The following is a 21,723-nucleotide window of genomic DNA, read 5'->3' as shown; positions in this document are numbered from 1 at the left end:
ACTGCCTCTCTTGGCAAACTTAATTCATATGGATTCCACTACCACCTGTACGCCGACGACACACAGATATACCTCTCCTTCCCTGACCTCTCCCCTGCTGTCCTACAAGGTGTCACCAATTGCCTCTCTTCAATCTCTGATTGGATGTCCTCCCGCTTTCTGAAACTCAATCTCTCTAAAACTGAGTTTCTTATTTTTCCTCCTCATAACACTGATCCTCCTCTTTCACTCTCCCTGCAGGTTGCCTCACCCCATCCTTTCAAGCTTGCGGTCTTGGTGTCATTTATGATCCTGGCCTCACCTTTGCGCATCATGTCCAGTCTGTTGCTAATACCTGTCGATTCCAGCTTAAAAACATTGCCCGCAAACGCCCCTTTCTTATGCAAGATGTTGCCAAGGAGCTTGTTCATGCTCTAGTAATCTTTTGCATGGATTACTGTAATTCCCTCCTAATTGGTCTCCCCAGAAGCTGTACTGACCCCCTACAATCTGTGATGATTGCTGCTGCCAGGCTGATCTTTCTCCACTGTCGCTCCTCTCACACCTCACCTCTCTATCGATCCTTACACTGGCTTCCTGTACCCTACAGGTGTCAATTTAAAGTATTAACCCTTAGCTGTAAAGCCCTAATCGACTCTAGCCTCTCTTACATTTCTTCACTGATTCATAGGTGTGACGGACCGCCAGCACCCCGACTGGGTACCTCCGTCAATCGATGATCCTAGTGCTTTCCATGGGCTCCAAGCACTCTACCAGACACCATAAGCACTGCAGACCCCACTTCCAGCGATGCAGCTGCGCCGGGGTCTCTCCGTCCTTCACCCACCCTGGATCCAAGACCAGCTCCCAGTACCTCTCCTCCTCCAGAGAGCGTATCAGGAACAGTTCTTAGAAGAGCTAGTGATTATACTCAGGGTATAGTGATTATAGCAATCCCCAGAGTGTAGCTTTCCAATCCCCCAAACATGAGCCAAGACTTCATGAAGGGGTAAAGCAGGTCTGTTTATAAAATTCCTCAGGCCAGAGGCACACCCCCTGGACCTGATGGAACACAGGCACACAAAGGACACAAACCAATAAGAACACTGTAATAATGACCGACACTCCCACATACAGCAAACAATCCCTCCCCTCTGCCTGGGGTATAATTAAAGCAGCTAATACAATAACCTAATTACCCACAGGCAGAAAAACACACATTTTCCCCAAAGTCTAGAAAACACCCCAAAACATAAAACATCCCCATATATCCCTGGATAGCCCTGATCTGGGTGATCAATATATCCAAAAATCACCCAGATCAGAGCAGGGGTTCAAATATTTTGTAGAAGTCGCTTTTAACCGACCACATGCATGATTTCATGCCCAAAACAGTTCCAGAGAATTGTGCGGCCGGTCTATTTCCAATTTATTTATTTTTTGTAAATTCTTTATTGTGATGTTCAAGTGAGTACTGTAACACATGCTTATCCCACTACATCATATATGCGTTGTAAAACAAGTTGAACAATGGCATCAATAGTGTAAACAGTAGGCATTATCGTTTTTGAGCAATCTCACGTGTCAAGCATCGTAAAAGCTGTCAATCAATAGACTATAAACAAGTGTAACAAGTTTATATGGGTGCTTGTCTCATAGCTAGAGCAGTTTCAATAACAGTAACAATAACTGGTTAAATGCAAAAAAAAAAAAAGAGCCGTTATATTTCCAATTTTAATTTCAGTTCAAATAGACGAACGGGAACCGTTCATGCAAATGTCAATGTTAAAGTGCCGTTCGAATTGTCGAACGGCGTTCAACTCCCGTCGAAGAGTTGAAGTTCAGAGAAGGTAAAGTTTCAGCGGTGTTCTTGCTGTCGCGTGTCCGATTTGAGTTCCATAAACTCAACGACAAAACACAGTTGAACTCGTTCGACTGAATTAAAACTACTTTGACAGTTCGGCTGTTTCCGAAGTGCCACTTAGAAAGCGCAAATCCTTTCCAATAGAATTTAAAGGGGCAGAAACTTCAAATCAAATTTGCCCAAATAATGCTTTTAAATGGCAATATATCCCAGGGGCCATAGTCACAGGGCAAGAGGCTGGCAATCAGGCCTCTCCAAGTACAAGTGGCAAGGTTATTTTCGCCACATAGGTATGCCCCCTCTCGGTCTCTCTCCTCTACTGGTGACCTTCTCCTGTCTACTGCTCGCACTCTTACTGCAAATTCACGTCTGCAAGACTTCTCACGGGCTGCTCCTTACCTTTGGAACAGCCTGCCTACCCCTTTCAGACTCTCCGCTAGTCTTCGTTCCTTTAACCCCTTAAGGACACATGACGTGTGACATGTCATGATTCCCTTTTATTCCAGAAGTTTGGTCCTTAAGGGGTTAAGAAGTACATCAAAACCCATCTTTTCAGAAATGCTTATGGCCTCCAAGAGTAACTTCTATCTCTCAAACCTTCCTCTCGCTCCCTCATAAAGGGCCACACTCCACTCTCACCTCCAGTTCTGCTACTTGCCCATCACATCTATTTGCTGTCTCTCTCAATAACCTTCCTTTTGTGTTTTTATACCCCACCTCCTCTAAATTGTAAGCTCGTTTGAGTAGGGTCCTCAACTACCTGTTGTTCCTGTTACATTTTGTTATTGTCTCTTTTGGTAAATTCCCCTCTTATTGTGAAGCGCTGCGGAATAAGCTGGCGCTATATAAATAATAACCAATACTAATAATATGAAGAAGAGGGTCTCTTCACCTTCACCTCCATTAAGCTCCATACCAATGTTGTAGAATTATTAGGCCCCTTATAAACTATACCCTTACTGGGCCCCTTTAATACTATACTCTTATATTCCCTTTTCATAGGCCTCATAGTTTAAATCTTACAAGAATGCTTTGTTCATAGAAATAGTGTGTCAGCAGGAAATGCTAGGATCCTGTTAAGTGAAACATTGTAGCAGATAGTCTTAATAAAATGTATAATTGCTAAAAAGGCCTTGAAGAACTAACCTTGAAAGACTAAGTGCCAGTTGCTCAAAATGGATAGCTGCCAAAAGCCCCCTCCCATAGAGTGAGCTCCTCGTGTGCCAGCAAGATGGTGCTGAAACCTGGAGGAGCTCGTCATGACGTCAGCTATGACATAAGATGTAACACCCAGCAGGGAGGGCATTTAACTAACCACTTTACACCTCAGCCAATTGATAATGTTTTCTTGCTCATATCTTGATTTCTTTCAATGATGTAATTTTGCCTTTATAAGGGTTTGCGCACCCACTTTTTAACAGATGCCATTAAATTTCATGAAGTTCTTTCATTTAACCTGAACCTTGTGTCAGTGTGAATTTACTTCTGCGTATACGCAATTGAAATCATCTCTAATTTGGTCAGGAACAGATAGTCATTCAAACTTATTGGTTTGCTTAAAAGATTCCCTTATCAGCAATACACTCAGAATATCAGCTTTGTCACAGAAAGAAATGACATGCAGGGACCCTAAAACAGCTGCCACTGTCCTCAAAACTTGTCTGAAAGCAACAGGCAGGTAAAAAATAACCTGAAAGGCTCCAGAGAGGAAAATAGAAGAAATCGGAGCTGTGTTGCCTAGCAACATCAGCTCAGTGTTTGAAAAGCATTTCCTAGGCACAGCTAACTACTTTAGCAGCGACTGTGCACACAACTACTATAAGATAGCTTGGCTGAAATGTCTTCCACCCTGTCTCTGTATAGGAGACAGATCTGCATTTTGTCTCTTCATCCTCCTCTGAAACATTTGCTGAGTTTTAAAGGGCCAGCACCAGTGAAATAGCCCCCCCCCCCCCCCTTTTTTTTATTCTTTATTTTGTTCGTGCAGGGATAAGACATGCAATTTGCACTGCCACAATAGCTGGTGCAGATCGATTGGCATTCACATATGTTTACATGGCATCAGGAACATTGTACTTTTTTTTTTTTTTGCGAAAAAACAAACAGGTTTACATCGTATACTTCCTAACCACCTAGAAGGAACAGTCGCTTTGCCCACGATTGATAGCGTGGTTTAGGGAAAGGTAGGGGTAGAGGTCATGCTAAAACATCGCTTTATAGAATTGAGTCGAGGACAAATGGCTTTGTGCTTAGTGCGTTGAAACAAAAAAAAAAAACAGAACGAGTTTGATAAACAACTAAGCGTTAATACACGAGATGGTAGCAGTATTTAAACCAATGGCATGCTTAATAACATGGATTAAACGTATTAGATGCTCCAAGAATTCACACCTAAGTCGCTTTTGTTTAGATAGATATAACAGGCGTGGTCTAGGCTTGGAACATGTGTATAAAACTTTTATGTCTGTGCCAAATACGCTTAGCTAAGTAGTTACTATATGTTCATATGATTAGTAAGTTACAGGTTATATTAAACATCGTTAGGTGTAAATTTCTCCGCACTGCTTTAAATTAACCACCAGGGGGCAGCGAGTCACTAAGCTTGCCGGATAATGCATATATTCAGGCATAGACAGTTGTATATGATTTCCCTGCGGTGTTAAATTCGACTGTATTACAAGCATAAATGATATTAAAAAGTCAATGCAAAGCTGAAGTATATACAGTACTCTGCAGGATTTTCAGTCTTCATGGTTAGCAGCCACTTAGTTACTTCTGCAGCTACGCTGGGTCGGCTGGCGTTTCGGCCATTTCCAGGTCGCTTGTGTTTCCCGCTGGTTGCTAGAGTGCTTCGATACTTGCTGGCCATGGGTGTGTTCCCTTTTATGCTTCTGCCAGCATCAGCCTTGAGGGAGCCTGCGTGCTGTGCCCGCTCTGTGTGAGCAGAGTGAGAGTCCAGGTAAGTCCCCCTTGGTCTGCCGGTAGCACAGGGAGTTGTAGCTTCTGCTTAGGTAGATGGGAGCTCTTTCTCCGGTTTGTAATGGGCGCGGCGGCCATTTTGGATTTTGCCATGCGGGCCTTATTTAATCCATTCGCCGCTCGGATGGTAAAAGCGGTCACTGCCTCTCCGGTGGGTTCGGGGGGGAACGGGGCCCTCAGTAGGCGCGCGAGATGACCCGCCGGACCAAGCACGGGAGATCGGCCGTTTCTCCCGCCAGAGCCTCACGGCAGGCCTCAATCCCATCCGCCCAGTAGTCCGCTCTGCTGGCAGGATGGGGGCTGATATTGGCACCGTGAGTGATTTTTTTGTGTCCTCTTCGTCTTCATGTGGCCACTGATCGCCAATCTCAAGGATAAAAAGGTAATTTTTGCCTGATTGTGGTAGTTTCATAGAGGAGCCGAGGTGCCCCACGTCCTTCCCGCTCGGCAGTCAGGCCCCGCCCACGAAATAGCCCCTTTATTTATTTATTTATTTTTAAGAAAAGGAAGAATAAAAACAGAATAGATATTTGCAGGCTTTCTCACCCAGTATCCCAAAATCTGTCCCAAACACAGCCACCAGGTGTGAGAGTGAATGCACCTGAATTTTTAGAAGTACAAAAATTGAGCAGGGTTCCTTTAAACTTTTTGTTCACTGGATGCAGGAACCAATTTGTTCTGCCTGTTTACAAATTAAGTTTGGTTTTGGACCCACTATTAAGCCTTTGTTTCTTACATTAATGTTTAAAGGGACACCCAAATAGGTCCAATACTTCTAAAATATCCTTGCAATCTGCTTATTAGATTTAATTAATTTAAATACCATTCCGTTAATCTAAGCACCATGATCACTTCAACGATTTCACTTTGAAACCCTGTACACCTCCTGCTGCATCATGGGAGTGTTATGGACCAATCCGGGAAAAGAATTCCAGGTTGATTAATGTCAATTCAAGACATCCCAACTCTGCATATTCACTGAGGCTCCCCGACACCCGCAAATTATATACAATATTCCGGAAATCACACACACAATCTGACATACAATGTATGCCAATGTATGTCAGATTGTGTGTGTGTGTAATTTCAGGGATATTGTATATTACTTTCAGCCTGTGATGGGAAGTTTTTCTTTATCGCTGAACAGAGGCCTGGTCAGGTGCCACTGCCCTTTAAGAGCGCGACCGCGCCCATGTATTGGCTGACTGGGTGGAAGTGACAGATGATCGCTTTCTCAAAGCTTCACACAAAGCCGTGCAAAAGGGAGAGAGGAGGTGGCACCACAGGAAGCAGCATGGAGGCAGAGGAGAAACTGTTTGTCAATGTGTGTATCTGAGTGTATGTGTGTGTGTATTGAGTGTTAGTATATGTATCTGTGCGACAGTGTGCGTATCTGTGTGTCAAGGTGTGTGCACGAGTTAGTGTTGTTAAATAAATAGTTGTCTGTCATAATAAAATGTCATGTGTCCATACATGTTTGGTGTGTGTGTGTGTGTGTGTGTGTATATATATATATATAGAGAGAGAGAGAGAGAGAGCGAGCGAGAGCGGGGGGAGGAGGGGAGCTGGTGAAGCTACTTCCCTGAAATGCATTTAGGCATGTTAGGATGTCTGCAATTCTACACAACGTTCATTACATGGATATCAGTTATTGGCTGAAAGTGGTCAGCTAATGCTCTCAGTCAATGAACGGTTATGGCCACAGCTTCCAGATTCTGCAGAAGCAGGGAGCCCGTTGGGGACCCAGGTAATGGAGCAAACCATTAGTTATGATGCCAGGAGTACCCTGGCCCAGTTCCCCTTTATAGAAAGGGGACATTTGAGTAACCCTTTAAAGCAGGGGTTCCCAAATAATTTTTCCAGTGGAACCCTTTGACATAGTGTACCAATATCGTGGAACCCCACCGAAAATTTTTTCGGTATGAATTAATTTTCTATTTTCCCGGACATACCCATGGCAGCACTATAGCTGGGTAATACCCAAGCTAAAAGCAAAAAGGAAAGGGAAAACAATAAAAAAAAGTAAATTTTTTGGAATGCAAAAGAAAACTTTATTATAAAGCTGAAGCCAGAACACTTCTCCTGAAGGAAGAACTGGAAGTTCTGGCAACATCCAATCGGTAGTGATAGATAAACGTATTAAAGGACCTCCAGGTTGCTGCTGAACAGATTCGGTCAGGAGAAACATTGGCTGCAGCTGCCTAAGAAGAGGCTAACGCTCTAGTAGAGTGAGCCCGAAGACCCAACGGGATAGGTACTCCAGATGCCTGGTAAGCCTGGGAGATAGCTGACACAATCCAACGCCTGATGGAAGAGGAGGACGCTGCTTGTTCCGGCTTGTGACCTGATGGAATAACAAAAAGTCTGGAGGATTTCCTGATAGCAGAAGTACGTTGTACGTAAGAGGATAAACAACGCACTAAATCCAGGCTATGCTATTTTTCCTCTGTTTCTGTTGCAGGATTGGAAAAAAAGGCAGGAAGCACAATGTCTTGATTTACGTGGAAGGAAGAAACAACTTTAGGACGAAAGGCCAGAAGAGTCCTTAAAATGACTCTATTGTCTTGAAAAATCAGAAAAGGAGGCTCACACGAGAGTGCTTGAAGCTCCGAAATCGTAAGGGCCACTAAAAGAACTGTTTTTAAAGTCAATGTAGACATCGAAATCTCTTCCAGGGGTTCAAACGGAGGAATAGATAGAGCCTGAAGAACCAGAGGCAGATCCCAGGGTGGAGAAGAGGATTTAATTGGGGGACAAATCTTCAGAATTGCTTGGAAAAATCTGCTAATATCCGGATCGAAGGCCAACTTTGTGTCTAAAAGAATGGAAAGAGCGGAAATCTGGACTCTTAAAGAACTCACACTTGAACTTTTATCAAAACCATCTTGTAGGAACTGCAGAATGTTGCCCATATTTGGAGTGGAGGCGGGAGGGGGGTTAAAAAAAAACGGGATTCGGCATGACATTAGATGCTCCAAGAATTCACACCTAAGTCGCTTTTGTTTAGATAGATATAACAGGCGTGGTCTAGGCTTGGAACATGTGTATAAAACTTTTATGTCTGTGCCAAATACGCTTAGCTAAGTAGTTACTATATGTTCATATGATTAGTAAGTTACAGGTTATATTAAACATCGTTAGGTGTAAATTTCTCCGCACTGCTTTAAATTAACCACCAGGGGGCAGCGAGTCACTAAGCTTGCCGGATAATGCATATATTCAGGCATAGACAGTTGTATATGATTTCCCTGCGGTGTTAAATTCGACTGTATTACAAGCATAAATGATATTAAAAAGTCAATGCAAAGCTGAAGTATATACAGTACTCTGCAGGATTTTCATCTTCATGGTTAGCAGCCACTTAGTTACTTCTGCAGCTGCGCTGGGTCGGCTGGCGTTTCGGCCATTTCCAGGTCGCTTGTGTTTCCCGCTGGTTGCTAGAGTGCTTCGGTACTTGCTGGCCATGGGTGTGTTCGCTTTTATGCTTCTGCCAGCATCAGCCTTGAGGGAGCCTGCGTGCCTTGCCCGCTCTGTGTGAGCAGAGTGAGAGTCCAGGTAAGTCCCCCTTGGTCTGCCGGTAGCACAGGGAGTTGTAGCTTCTGCTTAGGTAGATGGGAGCTCTTTCTCCGGTTTGTAATGGGCGCGGTGGCCATTTTGGATTTTGCCATGCGGGCCTTATTTAATCCTTTCGCCGCTCGGATGGTAAAAGCGGTCACTGCCTCTCCGGTGGGTTCGGGGGGGAACGGGGCCCTCAGTAGGCGCGCGAGATGACCCGCCGGACCAAGCACGGGAGATCGGCCGTTTCTCCCGCCAGAGCCTCACGGCAGGCCTCAATCCCATCCGCCCAGTAGTCCGCTCTGCTGGCAGGACGGGGGCTGATATTGGCATCGTGAGTGATTTTTTTGTGTCCTCTTCGTCTTCATGTGGCCACTGATCGCCAATCTCAAGGATAAAAAGGTAATTTTTGCCTGATTGTGGTAGTTTCATAGAGGAGCCGAGGTGCCCCACGTCCTTCCCGCTCGGCAGTCAGGCCCCGCCCACGAAATAGCCCCTTTATTTATTTATTTATTTTTAAGAAAAGGAAGAATAAAAACAGAATAGATATTTGCAGGCTTTCTCACCCAGTATCCCAAAATCTGTCCCAAACACAGCCACCAGGTGTGAGAGTGAATGCACCTGAATTTTTAGAAGTACAAAAATTGAGCAGGGTTCCTTTAAACTTTTTGTTCACTGGATGCAGGAACCAATTTGTTCTGCCTGTTTACAAATTAAGTTTGGTTTTGGACCCACTATTAAGCCTTTGTTTCTTACATTAATCTTTGAAGGGACACCCAAATAGGTCCAATACTTCTAAAATATCCTTGCAATCTGCTTATTAGATTTAATTAATTTAAATACCATTCCGTTAATCTAAGCACCATGATCACTTCAACGATTTCACTTTGAAACCCTGTACACCTCCTGCTGCATCATGGGAGTGTTATGGACCAATCCGGGAAAAGAATTCCAGGTTGATTAATGTCAATTCAAGACATCCCAACTCTGCATATTCACTGAGGCTCCCCGACACCCGCAAATTATATACAATATTCCGGAAATCACACACACAATCTGACATACAATGTATGCCAATGTACAGGGAGTGCAGAATTATTAGGCAAGTTGTATTTTTGAGGATTAATTTTATTATTGAACAACAACCATGTTCTCAATGAACCCAAAAAACTCATTAATATCAAAGCTGAATATTTTTGGAAGTAGTTTTTAGTTTGTTTTTAGTTATAGCTATTTTAGGGGGATATCTGTGTGTGCAGGTGACTATTACTGTGCATAATTATTAGGCAACTTAACAAAAAACAAATATATACCCATTTCAATTATTTATTTTTACCAGTGAAACCAATATAACATCTCAACATTCACAAATATACATTTCTGACATTTAAAAACATAACAAAAACAAATCAGTGACCAATATAGCCACCTTTCTTTGCAAGGACGCTCAAAAGCCTGCCATCCATGGATTCTGTCAGTGTTTTGATCTGTTCACCATCAACATTGCGTGCAGCAGCAACCACAGCCTCCCAGACACTGTTCAGAGAGGTGTACTGTTTTCCCTCCTTGTAAATCTCACATTTGATGATGGACCACAGGTTCTCAATGGGGTTCAGATCAGGTGAACAAGGAGGCCATGTCATTAGATTTTCTTCTTTTATACCCTTTCTTGCCAGCCACGCTGTGGAGTACTTGGACGCGTGTGATGGAGCATTGTCCTGCATGAAAATCATGTTTTTCTTGAAGGATGCAGACTTCTTCCTGTACCACTGCTTGAAGAAGGTGTCTTCCAGAAACTGGGAGTTGAGCTTGACTCCATTCTCAACCCGAAAAGGCCCCACAAGCTCATCTTTGATGATACCAGCCCAAACCAGTACTCCACCTCCACCTTGCTGGCATCTGAGTTGGACAGGAGCTCTCTGCCCTTTACCAATCCATCCATCTGGCCCATCAAGACTCACTCTCATTTCATCAGTCCATAAAACCTTAGAAAAATCAGTCTTGAGATATTTCTTGGCCCAGTCTTGACGTTTCAGCTTGTGTGTCTTGTTCAGTGGTGGTCGTCTTTCAGCCTTTCTTACCTTGGCCATGTCTCTGAGTATTGCACACCTTGTGCTTTCGGGCACTCCAGTGATGTTGCAGCTCTGAAATATGGCCAAACTGGTGGCAAGTGGCATCTTGGCAGCTGCACTCTTGACTTTTCTCAGTTCATGGGCAGTTATTTTGCGCCTTGGTTTCTCCACACGCTTCTTGCGACCCTGTTGACTATTTTGAATGAAACGCTTGATTGTTCGATGATCACGCTTCAGAAGCTTTGCAATTTTAAGAGTGCTGCATCCCTCTGCAAGATATCTCACTATTTTTAACTTTTCTGAGCCTGTCAAGTCCTTCTTTTGACCCATTTTGCCAAAGGAAAGGAGGTTGCCTAATAATTATGCACACCTGATATAGTGTGTTGATGTCATTAGACCACACCCCTTCTCATTACAGAGATGCACATCACCTAATATGCTTAATTGGTAGTAGGCTTTCGAGCCTATACAGCTTGGAGTAAGACAACATGCATAAAGAGGATGATGTGGTCAAAATACTCATTTGCCTAATAATTCTGCACGCAGTGTATGTCAGATTGTGTGTGTGTGTAATTTCAGGGATATTGTATATTACTTTCAGCCTGTGATGGGAAGTTTTTCTTTATCGCTGAACAGAGGCCTGGTCAGGTGCCACTGCCCTTTAAGAGCGCGACCGTGCCCATGTATTGGCTGACTGGGTGGAAGTGACAGATGATCGCTTTCTCAAAGCTTCACACAAAGCCGTGCGAAAGGGAGAGAGGAGGTGGCACCACAGGAAGCAGCATGGAGGCAGAGGAGAAACTGTTTGTCAATGTGTGTATCTGAGTGTATGTGTGTGTGTATTGAGTGTTAGTATATGTATCTGTGCGACAGTGTGCGTATCTGTGTGTCAAGGTGTGTGCACGAGTTAGTGTTGTTAAATAAATAGTTGTCTGTCATAATAAAATGTCATGTGTCCATACATGTTTGGTGTGTGTGTGTGTGTGTATATATATATATATATATATATAGAGAGAGAGAGAGAGAGAGAGAGAGAGCGAGCGAGAGCGGGGGGAGGAGGGGAGCTGGTGAAGCTACTTCCCTGAAATGCATTTAGGCATGTTGGGATGTCTGCAATTCTACACAACGTTCATTACATGGATATCAGTTATTGGCTGAAAGTGGTCAGCTAATGCTCTCAGTCAATGAACGGTTATGGCCACAGCTTCCAGATTCTGCAGAAGCAGGGAGCCCGTTGGGGACCCAGGTAATGGAGCAAACCATTAGTTATGATGCCAGGAGTACCCTGGCCCAGTTCCCCTTTATAGAAAGGGGACATTTGAGTAACCCTTTAAAGCAGGGGTTCCCAAATAATTTTTCCAGTGGAACCCTTTGACATAGTGTACCAATATCGTGGAACCCCACCGAAAATTTTTTCGGTATGAATTAATTTTCTATTTTCCCGGACATACCCATGGCAGCACTATAGCTGGGTAATACCCAAGCTAAAAACAAAAAGGAAAGGGAAAACAATAAAAAAAGTAATTTTTTTTGAATGCAAAAGAAAACTTTATTATAAAGCTGAAGCCAGAACACTTCTCCTGAAGGAAGAACTGGAAGTTCTGGCAACATCCAATCGGTAGTGATAGATAAACGTATTAAAGGACCTCCAGGTTGCTGCTGAACAGATTCGGTCAGGAGAAACATTGGCTGCAGCTGCCTAAGAAGAGGCTAACGCTCTAGTAGAGTGAGCCCGAAGACCCAACGGGATAGGTACTCCAGATGCCTGGTAAGCCTGGGAGATAGCTGACACAATCCAACGCCTGATGGAAGAGGAGGACGCTGCTTGTTCCGGCTTGTGACCTGATGGAATAACAAAAAGTCTGGAGGATTTCCTGATAGCAGAAGTACGTTGTACGTAAGAGGATAAACAACGCACTAAATCCAGGCTATGCCATTTTTCCTCTGTTTCTGTTGCAGGATTGGAAAAAAAGGCAGGAAGCACAATGTCTTGATTTACGTGGAAGGAAGAAACAACTTTAGGACGAAAGGCCAGAAGAGTCCTTAAAATGACTCTATTGTCTTGAAAAATCAGAAAAGGAGGCTCACACGAGAGTGCTTGAAGCTCCGAAATCGTAAGGGCCACTAAAAGAACTGTTTTTAAAGTCAATGTAGACATCGAAATCTCTTCCAGGGGTTCAAACGGAGGAATAGATAGAGCCTGAAGAACCAGAGGCAGATCCCAGGGTGGAGAAGAGGATTTAATTGGGGGACAAATCTTCAGAATTGCTTGGAAAAATCTGCTAATATCCGGATCGAAGGCCAACTTTGTGTCTAAAAGAATGGAAAGAGCGGAAATCTGGACTCTTAAAGAACTCACACTTAAACCTTTATCAAAACCATCTTGTAGGAACTGCAGAATGTTGCCCATATTTGGGGTTTCAAAGAGAACTTCATGACAAGTACACCATTCACTGAAAATGCCCCATATCCGATGATAAGCAGATGAAGTGAACTTCTTTCTTGCTTTCAGAAGGGTATCCGTGACTGAGGCCTAAAACCCCTTACCTAACAGTCGTTGCCTCTCAATTTCCATGCCATCAATTTCAACAATTGGGGTGTAGGATGGAATACCGGACCTTGATGAAGGAGCTGAGGATGGCCTGATAGATCCAAAGGAGGTTCCTGAGATAGCTTCTGCAGAAGCGGAAACCAAGGACGTCTTGGCCAAAGGGTAATGATGGCAATGACGGTCACTGGCTCTCGTTGAATCCTCTTTAACCCCTTAAGGACCAAACTTCTGGAATAAAACGGAATCATGACATGTCACACATGTCATGTGTCCTTAAGGGGTTAATAGAGTAAAAATCAGAGGAGGTGGAGGAAACACATATCCCTGGACGAACCTCCACTTGCAGGACAGGGCATCCCTGTCTTCCGCCAAAGGGTCGGAGAACCGCGAATAGAACCTTGTCACTTTCTTGTTCAGGTGAGTAGCCATGAGGTCTACTTGAGGGAGTTCCCACTGTAGAACGATGCTGTGGAAAACCTCTGCAGAGAGGGACCATTCTGTTGGACCCAGGGAAACTCTGCTTAGGAAATCTGCAACTTGATTTATCTTCCCTGGAAGATAAACTGCCTTCATTCCTTCGAGGTTCAATTCTGCCCAGGCCATAAGGGGGGAAAGAATCTTCATCAACTGTTTGCTTCTTGTTCCCCCTTGATGATTGAGATAAGCCACCACCGAAGTATTGTCCACCCTGATCTTCATCCATTGCTGTTTCAGAGAGGGAAATCTGATATTCAAGGGAAGATGAAACTGACCATGGTTCCAAAGGCCTTGGATGTGCAGAGAATCCAGATGTGCTCCCCAATCAGTCTGACAGGCATCTGTAGTTATTGTGATCCAATGAATGTGACCCAGAGGGAAACCGAGGAAAAGATATTGATCTTTTAACCACCAGGCAAGCTCTTTTTTCACCTTGGAGGAAATTAAGATCTGTTGGTTCAGATCTTGGTTTAAATATTGTAGAAGGAATTTGACTGAGGAATCCTCATGTGCCACTGAGCCCATCTTGTTAAACCTATTGTTGAGGATATACTCCCCAAAAGGCTCATAAATTCTCTGGCTGTCACTGACTTGACTGTCAGAAGATGGAGGATTTTCTGTTGGACCCTTTCCCTTGACAGGGAGACTGTTGCTTTGACTGTATCGAAATTTGATCCCAGATGGATGTTCTGGGAAGGAAGAAGCTGACTCTTTTTGTAGTTGATGACCCATCCGAATATTTGAAGAAGATGGAGAACTCTACGATTCCTCTGTCCATAAAGGCAACCAGAAGAGGAAACTTAAAAACAAGGAACTACACTAATGAGTCCCCCAACCCTGAGGAGATAGATTATATTATACCATCCAGTGCTTGCCAGGAAAAACCCCTAAGGGTATCCATTTGTATTCTCCACATAGTTTAGATTTTGGGAAAGCCAGAATAGCCATTTTTAAGGCTTTTAACTGAGATAGGTGGACCATTACCTGGGAATTATCACCTTAATGTCACTGGCACGTCCAGCTGCTACCTTCCGGATCGCTGCAGCACAACTCCCCGATCGCTATGGTTAGAGTCCATCAGGGGGTCGCCCTTGGTGAGGCGCCGTATCCTGAGGCTTCCATGGGGAGAGAGGCTGAACTCTCCATGGGCAGGGGTAAAATAAAACCCAAGTAAGTCACAAAATAGAAACGGAGGTGCAATAAAACCTCCATGTGATGTCCATGTGAGTGGACAGGAAAAAAAGACTGGGGACTTAGGGGTAGGATCTCTCTTTTATTTGTTTAATTAGGAGGTGTTCATGTCCAATCTGAGAGTGGGAGGAGCTATACCTATCTGTAGTGCTGCCATGGATATGGCTGGGAAATACTGATATACATACACATTAACAAACAAACACACGTAGAAACGCACTGACACTTACACACAGTCATATAAACACTGACACACACAAACAGACACACAGATTCACACTCGCTCTTAAACAGCCGCGGCGCCTGTTCCGATCCCTGTTCAGAGATACCATAAGTGTTTGGGCCACCCGATGGGCAATTTGCGGCAAGATCCCTAGATTTGTTCTCGCAGAACCCACACCAACTGCTTACAGTGCCATTTTCCTGGCACTGTAGAATCAAACAGGGCCCCCCTCCCTTGTTGCTGAAGGGATTAAAATCCCTTCAATCACTTACCTGAATCCAGCGCCGATGTCCCTTGGCGCTGGGTCGGGCACCGCCCACGCTCCTACCCAGCAGACGTCAGCTGGCGGGGGAGACCTAATGCGCACGCATATGGGGGAAAATATCAGACGCTGGAAGTCCTCATGCAGAGTGTGAGCACATCCAGTGTCACATCCCAGACCAATGGTCCGTTTCAATTCAGGAAGTCCCTCTAGTGGCTGTCTGGTAGACAGCCACTAGTGGCTGAGTTATCACTCAGAGGTAATTGAAACTGCAATAATTACCAATGTAGGGTTAAGGGACATGAGACATTGCACTCAGATCACTTCAATGAGCTGAAGTGGTCTCTGTGCCTACAGTGTCCCTTTAAAGGAAGCTCAAAAGAGTAGATATATTATTTTCAATGAAATGCATACCTGTAGATTGTGCATCAAAAAAGCAAACATAAACCAAAATAAAAATATAAAACAATTTACATTAGTAGTACCCACATCTGCTGCATGTCACAAACCTTGCAATGTCTGAGGTGAGCTTTCACTAAACCAAAAAGTAACTATTACTTACATTTCTATTATTGTCCAATTATATCTACACAAGCCTGTCGTGTCATCTGTCATTAAGGGGTTAATAAGCTTTGGTTGTTGTTCAGCTATCAGTTGTGGAAAGCTCATAACTGAATACCAAACAAAGATACCTGCAAAGCTTACTAATAATAAGCAGCAGCTTAATTAATTTATTGGGATATTTTCTGCATCAGTTCAATCAACCAGTCATAGCTGTTCCTAACAAAATATGCTAAAAATGAGAAATCACTGTTTAGTGAATAAAACCCAAATTGTGTCTTTTCACTATCAGCGCCCGGGTTTTCATTTCATTATAAATATAACTCAAATCTCTGCATCTATAGCTCTCTGCTGCGCTGTAACCAGAAACATGGCGGCTGGCGCTCCGAGCGGCGACATGTGTCGCAAGGATTACGCGATAGGATCACGTCATCCAGTCGGGCGGGAACTCGCCGGAAGTTTCCCTGGAGACACGGTTGCCCAGGTAACAGGAGCAAACAGGCGCTGCAGGTCGGAGAGGAGCGGCGGGATCAGTAACACCGGGACCATGATGGTAAATAGGAAACCGTGCCGAACCCGCGAGTTTATAGAGAATATTAACCCGTGAATGGACACAGTGCAGGCAGAGTTTAATGGCTGATACAGTAACACACTGTGCTGACAGCTGGTATGCTGTGTATAAACAGGAGAGGCTGGGAGTGCATGGGCTGATTCATAATAATAATGTTATTTAACCATGTCACACTGAGCCCTCCTTGTAACGGAGCTCCGTGTCACACTCCTCCTCCTCCTATACAGAATGGGGGAAGATACAGATTATAAAGGCAATTCCCCTCCCCCCGCAAAATATTGTTTGATTTATGTGTGTGTGTGTATATGTATGTAATTGGCATTTATATATCGTCAACGTATTCCGCAGCAATATATATATATGCGTAAAGTTGTTGTTGAATTGTTTGAATAACAGAGAATGTGTACATTGCAGCTATTTTCACATAAATCTTGTGATTTCGTCTTTAATTCACCATTTTATTTATTTATTACTGGTATTTATAAAGCGCCAACAGATTCCGCAGTGCTGTACAATTAGTGGAGAACGTACAATATACATAGACAAATACAAGAAGTAGAGAGAGCCCTGCCCGTACGCTGATATCTAGCCATTGGAGCTTTTTATACAAAGTGCTTAGCAAGATGGCCCGTGAGCTTACAATCTAAAGGATAATTCGGAGTTTAGTAAATGACCTTGATATACTATATAATTATATTTCCAATGATGTGCCAGTCTTGCGGACAGGCCCGTCGCGATAAGGCAAGCAATTGCTTGGGGCCCCAAGACAACAACCAGGGACGTATTAGCCGCAAGGCAAACAAGGCATTTGCCTTGGGCGGCATTTTCCAGGGGACAGCAAAAAAGCTGCCCACAAATGCCCAGGGAAAATGTCTTGTTAGCCTTGTGGCTAACTAACAATCCGGTCGGGTGGCGCTGGTGAGGGAGCAGTTTCCCCTGAGCGCTCTGCTCAGCTCCCTCGCGCGCCGCAGAGTGATGCCGGGAGCCAGAATATGACGTCCTATTCCGGCTCCCGGCATCCCTCTGTGGCACGCGAGGGAGCTGAGCAGAGCGCTCAGGGGAAAGTGCTCCCCCCGCCAGCGCCGACTGCCCAGCAGCTCCACTAGACCCCCGGGAGAGGGAGAACCCTCCCCCCCCCCCCATCATTCCCAAAGGTAAGGAGGCTGGGGGGCTTAAATAAAAAAAATAAGAGTGAGTGTGTGTGTGTTTTTAAGTATGTTGGATTTAGTTATTGTGCACTTTTTTTAATGTATATTTGATTTTATGGTACAGAGGTGTTTTTTGCAAATGTTCTCTTGTTGAAAATGTTCAAATTTTATGCACATTATATGCAACAGCAGTATTTGCACTGTAAACATTTTTTATTTATATAAAGTGTGGGTGAACTTAAACTGTATGGCTATGCTGTGGTTCCTGTAGGCTTTGCGTGCGTGCTGGGGAGGTTTTGGGGGGGCCTCCATGTCCATCTTGCATGGGGCCCCCAAATTCCTTCAAACGGCCCTGCTTGCGGATGGTCAAGAATCAAGGGAAATGTAGTTTAGAAATATCTGGAGTTACCGATTACCATTATGTAGGGTGGCCACGTGCTGTGACCCCAGTTGAGAAGTATCTCAGAAGTATCTATGGTGCATCAGTGTTTTAAGAGGTTCATCAGCCCACCCTCACACTCCTGCTACAGGTATGCTTACCTGCTTCCTGGCTGTTAAGCAGGTAATATGGATGATGTCTGTAGCATAAGGATTTTTGCACAAAAGGCATTGATTTGTTACATGATAAAAATTAGGACTCCTATTTGTGTCCGTTATATTTTAGAGGGACAATCAAGGGTATGAATGACACCCATTGTAATCTCTTCTATAGATTATTAATAGAACCATGCGCAAAAAAAATAAAGTAAAACATAATCCCTAAGCAAGTGATATTTGTCCAAACCGGGAAGATGCTCTACCATTTAGGAACCTTTCATAACAGTCTTTGAGATCAGGGGTACATAGCTCAGGCACTGGCAGTAGATCGATTCATCAACTCAAATGCTGAAACTGCTGAATACATTGATATGTTCTATCAGCCTATTAACATTTACGTTGAGTTTGGCAAAAGAAAAAGACACACTGTGAATGTCTGATTGCACATCCAAAATCTAACAGAGGTACCGGTAATTAAAAAGTTGTACCCACCCTGTGTTTAGACAGACAGATGAGTAACTATAACTTACTGTACTGACATCTGAGACGAAAGAGGCAGGCTTATAGCGGCAGTGATTGTGAAGCAGGAGGCAGACAGGATACTGCAGACAAGGGCCTCCTTGAACCATGACCTATAACAGGGGTAGACAACCTGTTTGTAGTACTGTGCCAAAACAAGATCTTTATGTCTCTTGGCGTGCCTGTCCCTTGTTTTTCTAAATTGAGGTGTGTATGTTGCTGTATTATGCTTGTGTTGTTTGTGTGCTGCAGTTGCTTTATAACATTGTATTTGTGTCTGTGGGCTGTTACAAAACACAATAGTATGTTCAATAGTAGCTTGTGGTATTGTGTATGATACCTATGAATGTGGGCTGCTTGTGGAATTGTGTGGCTGATAAGTCACATTGTGTGTTTGGTGGTGGTGCTTGTAAGATTATGTGCGTGTATGTGGATTATCAGTGTTTGGGCTGCTTCTAATATTTGAGGGGGAGGCTTCATCTGCAGCTCTGTGTATAAATAGCAATGTGGGTGGCTTAGTGTCCATTGGGGACCAAGATGGCCAAGTACAGGTTAAGAGCAGGAGCTGCTGAGTCCGGCTCTACACCAGTGCTAATTCCTGTTCACAACTGCTGGGAGACTGTAATCTTTGTTGAATATCTTCTTTAATAAAAAGATTGTCCAAAAAAAAGTACTTGGAGGAAGTGATGTGAGATCACTTCCTCTGAGTACTACAATATATAAATTGAGGGTTCTCCCTCACCACCTGCATTCACTGGTCCGGTTGTGCTGGCAGATATGTGAAGTCCCACTGGGACTCCTGATAGGCCAGAGCCTGTTTGGCTCTGGTAGCCTATAGTGCTGTGCAAAGACACCTCGGGTACCATAGGTTGCTGACATATGAACTCTACAATGGGAGTAAGTTGTAGTAGTTTTCTGGTCTGCTCTTTCTCTGGTTCTATCAGTGTTATCTTGGAGCAATCTAGTAGTGTCTCAAGTAAAGCTTAAAATGCTAACCTATTTTGAAGGGGAATCTACATTTTATATTGATTACCGAACAAGCATGGTGAAATTGAAACACAATGTAAAATACTGTGGTTAGAATTGGTATTTCAGGTGTAATAAATATCTTATACACTGTAAGAGAAAGTGATTTGATTTGAGATTTTCTCTCTGGGTGTTGTGGGCGCAACTCAGACTCATGCAGGAGTGAGCATTGTCAGGAATTCAAAGGGAATATAAAACTTAAAGTGGCATTGTCATGGCCCCGTTTCATCTTTTTTACTGCATCTTTTCTTCTCTGTATCAATTTCCAAAGCGCCGACATCTTAGTGTTCCTGGAAATGACGTTAACCGTGTTGCCTCCATCTGCCCACATTAGATTGTGCATGCCTATTTCACAGGACATTCAGAATGGGCAAAAGGAGGCAACAAATATGGAGGAAAGGTGAGTATTCTGGGAAATCTTTCCTAGACACAGGAAGAGGAGCTTAGTTAAGTTCCACCCAGAGGAGTCAAGCGTAGGAAAAAATATGTAAGACAAAGTAGTCCCTACTTTGTCTTGTGTGTTTACTTCTAAATAGAGGGGGAGGGGGAAGAAAGACCGAGTAGGTAAGTATAATGTGACAGTGCCGCTTGAAGGCAATAATAGCCATACTGGTAAAATTCTCCATGTCAGCACTGCTTCCAGTTCAGATTATGTGTTTGGAAATATTTAAGAAATATCTCAGATATGCAGAAGTTGAATGGTTTTGCAAACAAAGGCAACTCAATTGAATTTAATGTAGAACTTGTTTATAGTATGGATTTGCTATCACCTTAAAAAATAAAAACAGGGGGGCAGGGTTTGCCTGCAGAGCGGAGCGGTCGCATGTCGTGGCTGCTCCCGCTTCTAAAAGCACTTACCGGCAATTACCGATGAGCTGAGGCCTCGAATCAACTCCTAATCACGCCCAAGCGACAGAGGTCACCGAGACCTACGAGCCGACACCACGCAGGTGGATCTACGCTCCGGTTCCGACCCTCCCAAGGCTGCGGCCTGCAAGCATGGCGGCGGTGGGGGAGACGGCCGCTCTCCCGCCGCGAAAACACTCAGCAAAGCGCAGTTCGGACCCCCGTTCCCCCCCCTATGGACCGGAGGGGGTTATCCCGGTCCCCAACGACTGGACACACGCGACAGCACGGGCTGAAGTTTCCCGCTCAGGACCGAGCTCCGGATACCCCGGGCCCGGCCTAATCAATCGGACTCAAAGTGCCCCTGAAATTGCTGCCGTAGTAATGGCCACGCCACTCGGGGAGAGCACAAAGGGCCCAAGAGACTACCACGCTGAACAAGCTGCACAGGCCGCAAGAATAGAAGCAATATTTGAGGCGTTCTGGACCAAGCTGGAGCGGCGCATGCAGCAGCATGCCATATATGCACATAGCGCCCGCTCACCAAAGCACCCACGAAGAGAGCACAAAATGGCCGCTGCAAGACGACCTCAGCGTCCGAAGGGCTCACTCACTCGCCCAACATCCCACAAACAAAAAGGGACTACCACTCCTCACCGTAACGAAGGCCTCCGGGCTCAAGGCCCACAAGCATCAGCCCTCACGCAACCCCGAGGCAGAAGAGAACTCCCGCCTCCAAAACGCAGCGACTCCACACAGGTGAGACGGCACCCAGGAGTGAGACCCGCACCTGAAAGAAAACGGATGACCGGTCACCATACAACCCATTGCAACAGAGCTCCACTTACGGTACACACAAAGAAAGCGGTGCTGCAAACCCAGCAGAGCCAGAGGAAAGCCATGCCACACAGAGCCCTACTGGACAACGGCAGCATCTACCTAATAGCCCTGCTCTCACACAGGCTAAGGCGATCGGCGGACTCAGGTACCACCTACCTGAGCCATCTCGCCCTGGAAGACAGCCTGCCACGAACCGGCATGGGCTGAAAGAGACTGGTTTGCAAACACATAACTCCCGTTTAAACCGATCCTCTTATGCTGTATCATTAATTCTCACTAAGGGAATTCTGTGTTTTCTTATAGTTATAGTCATATTCTCTGCAGAACACACTGGCTGCTGTCAATTCCCTGGCACTAGAGAGGGAAACAGTACCCCCTATACATTGCTCCCATGTTTAAGCTCACACTTAACGTTTCAACACAAAAATGTGCACTGTGTTTTTTCTAATGCTAGATGTACCGGTTCACTCTCTTTATTAATAGACCAACTGCGCTAGCTTGCCTACATAGTTTGAATGCACA

General features: G+C 44.5%; 1 protein-coding gene across 1 annotated transcript in view; it reads left to right on the top strand.

Moving 5' to 3' along the window:
* The first annotated feature begins 16,162 nt into the window (after positions 1–16,162).
* Positions 16,163–21,723, top strand: part of MNS1 (meiosis specific nuclear structural 1) — a 29,702-nt gene continuing 24,141 nt past the window's right edge. Inside the window, exon 1 of the mRNA XM_063449086.1 lies at positions 16,163–16,267. Within this exon, the coding sequence (XP_063305156.1) occupies positions 16,262–16,267 (6 nt within the window). The 5' untranslated portion in view covers positions 16,163–16,261. The remainder of the gene's footprint in view (positions 16,268–21,723) is intronic.

The sequence above is a fragment of the Pelobates fuscus genome, chromosome 3, assembly GCF_036172605.1.
Source record: "Pelobates fuscus isolate aPelFus1 chromosome 3, aPelFus1.pri, whole genome shotgun sequence".
Taxonomy (NCBI): domain Eukaryota; kingdom Metazoa; phylum Chordata; class Amphibia; order Anura; family Pelobatidae; genus Pelobates; species Pelobates fuscus.
The sequence above is the reverse complement of the archived record's forward strand: the minus strand, read 5'-3'. Positions and strand labels throughout refer to the sequence as shown.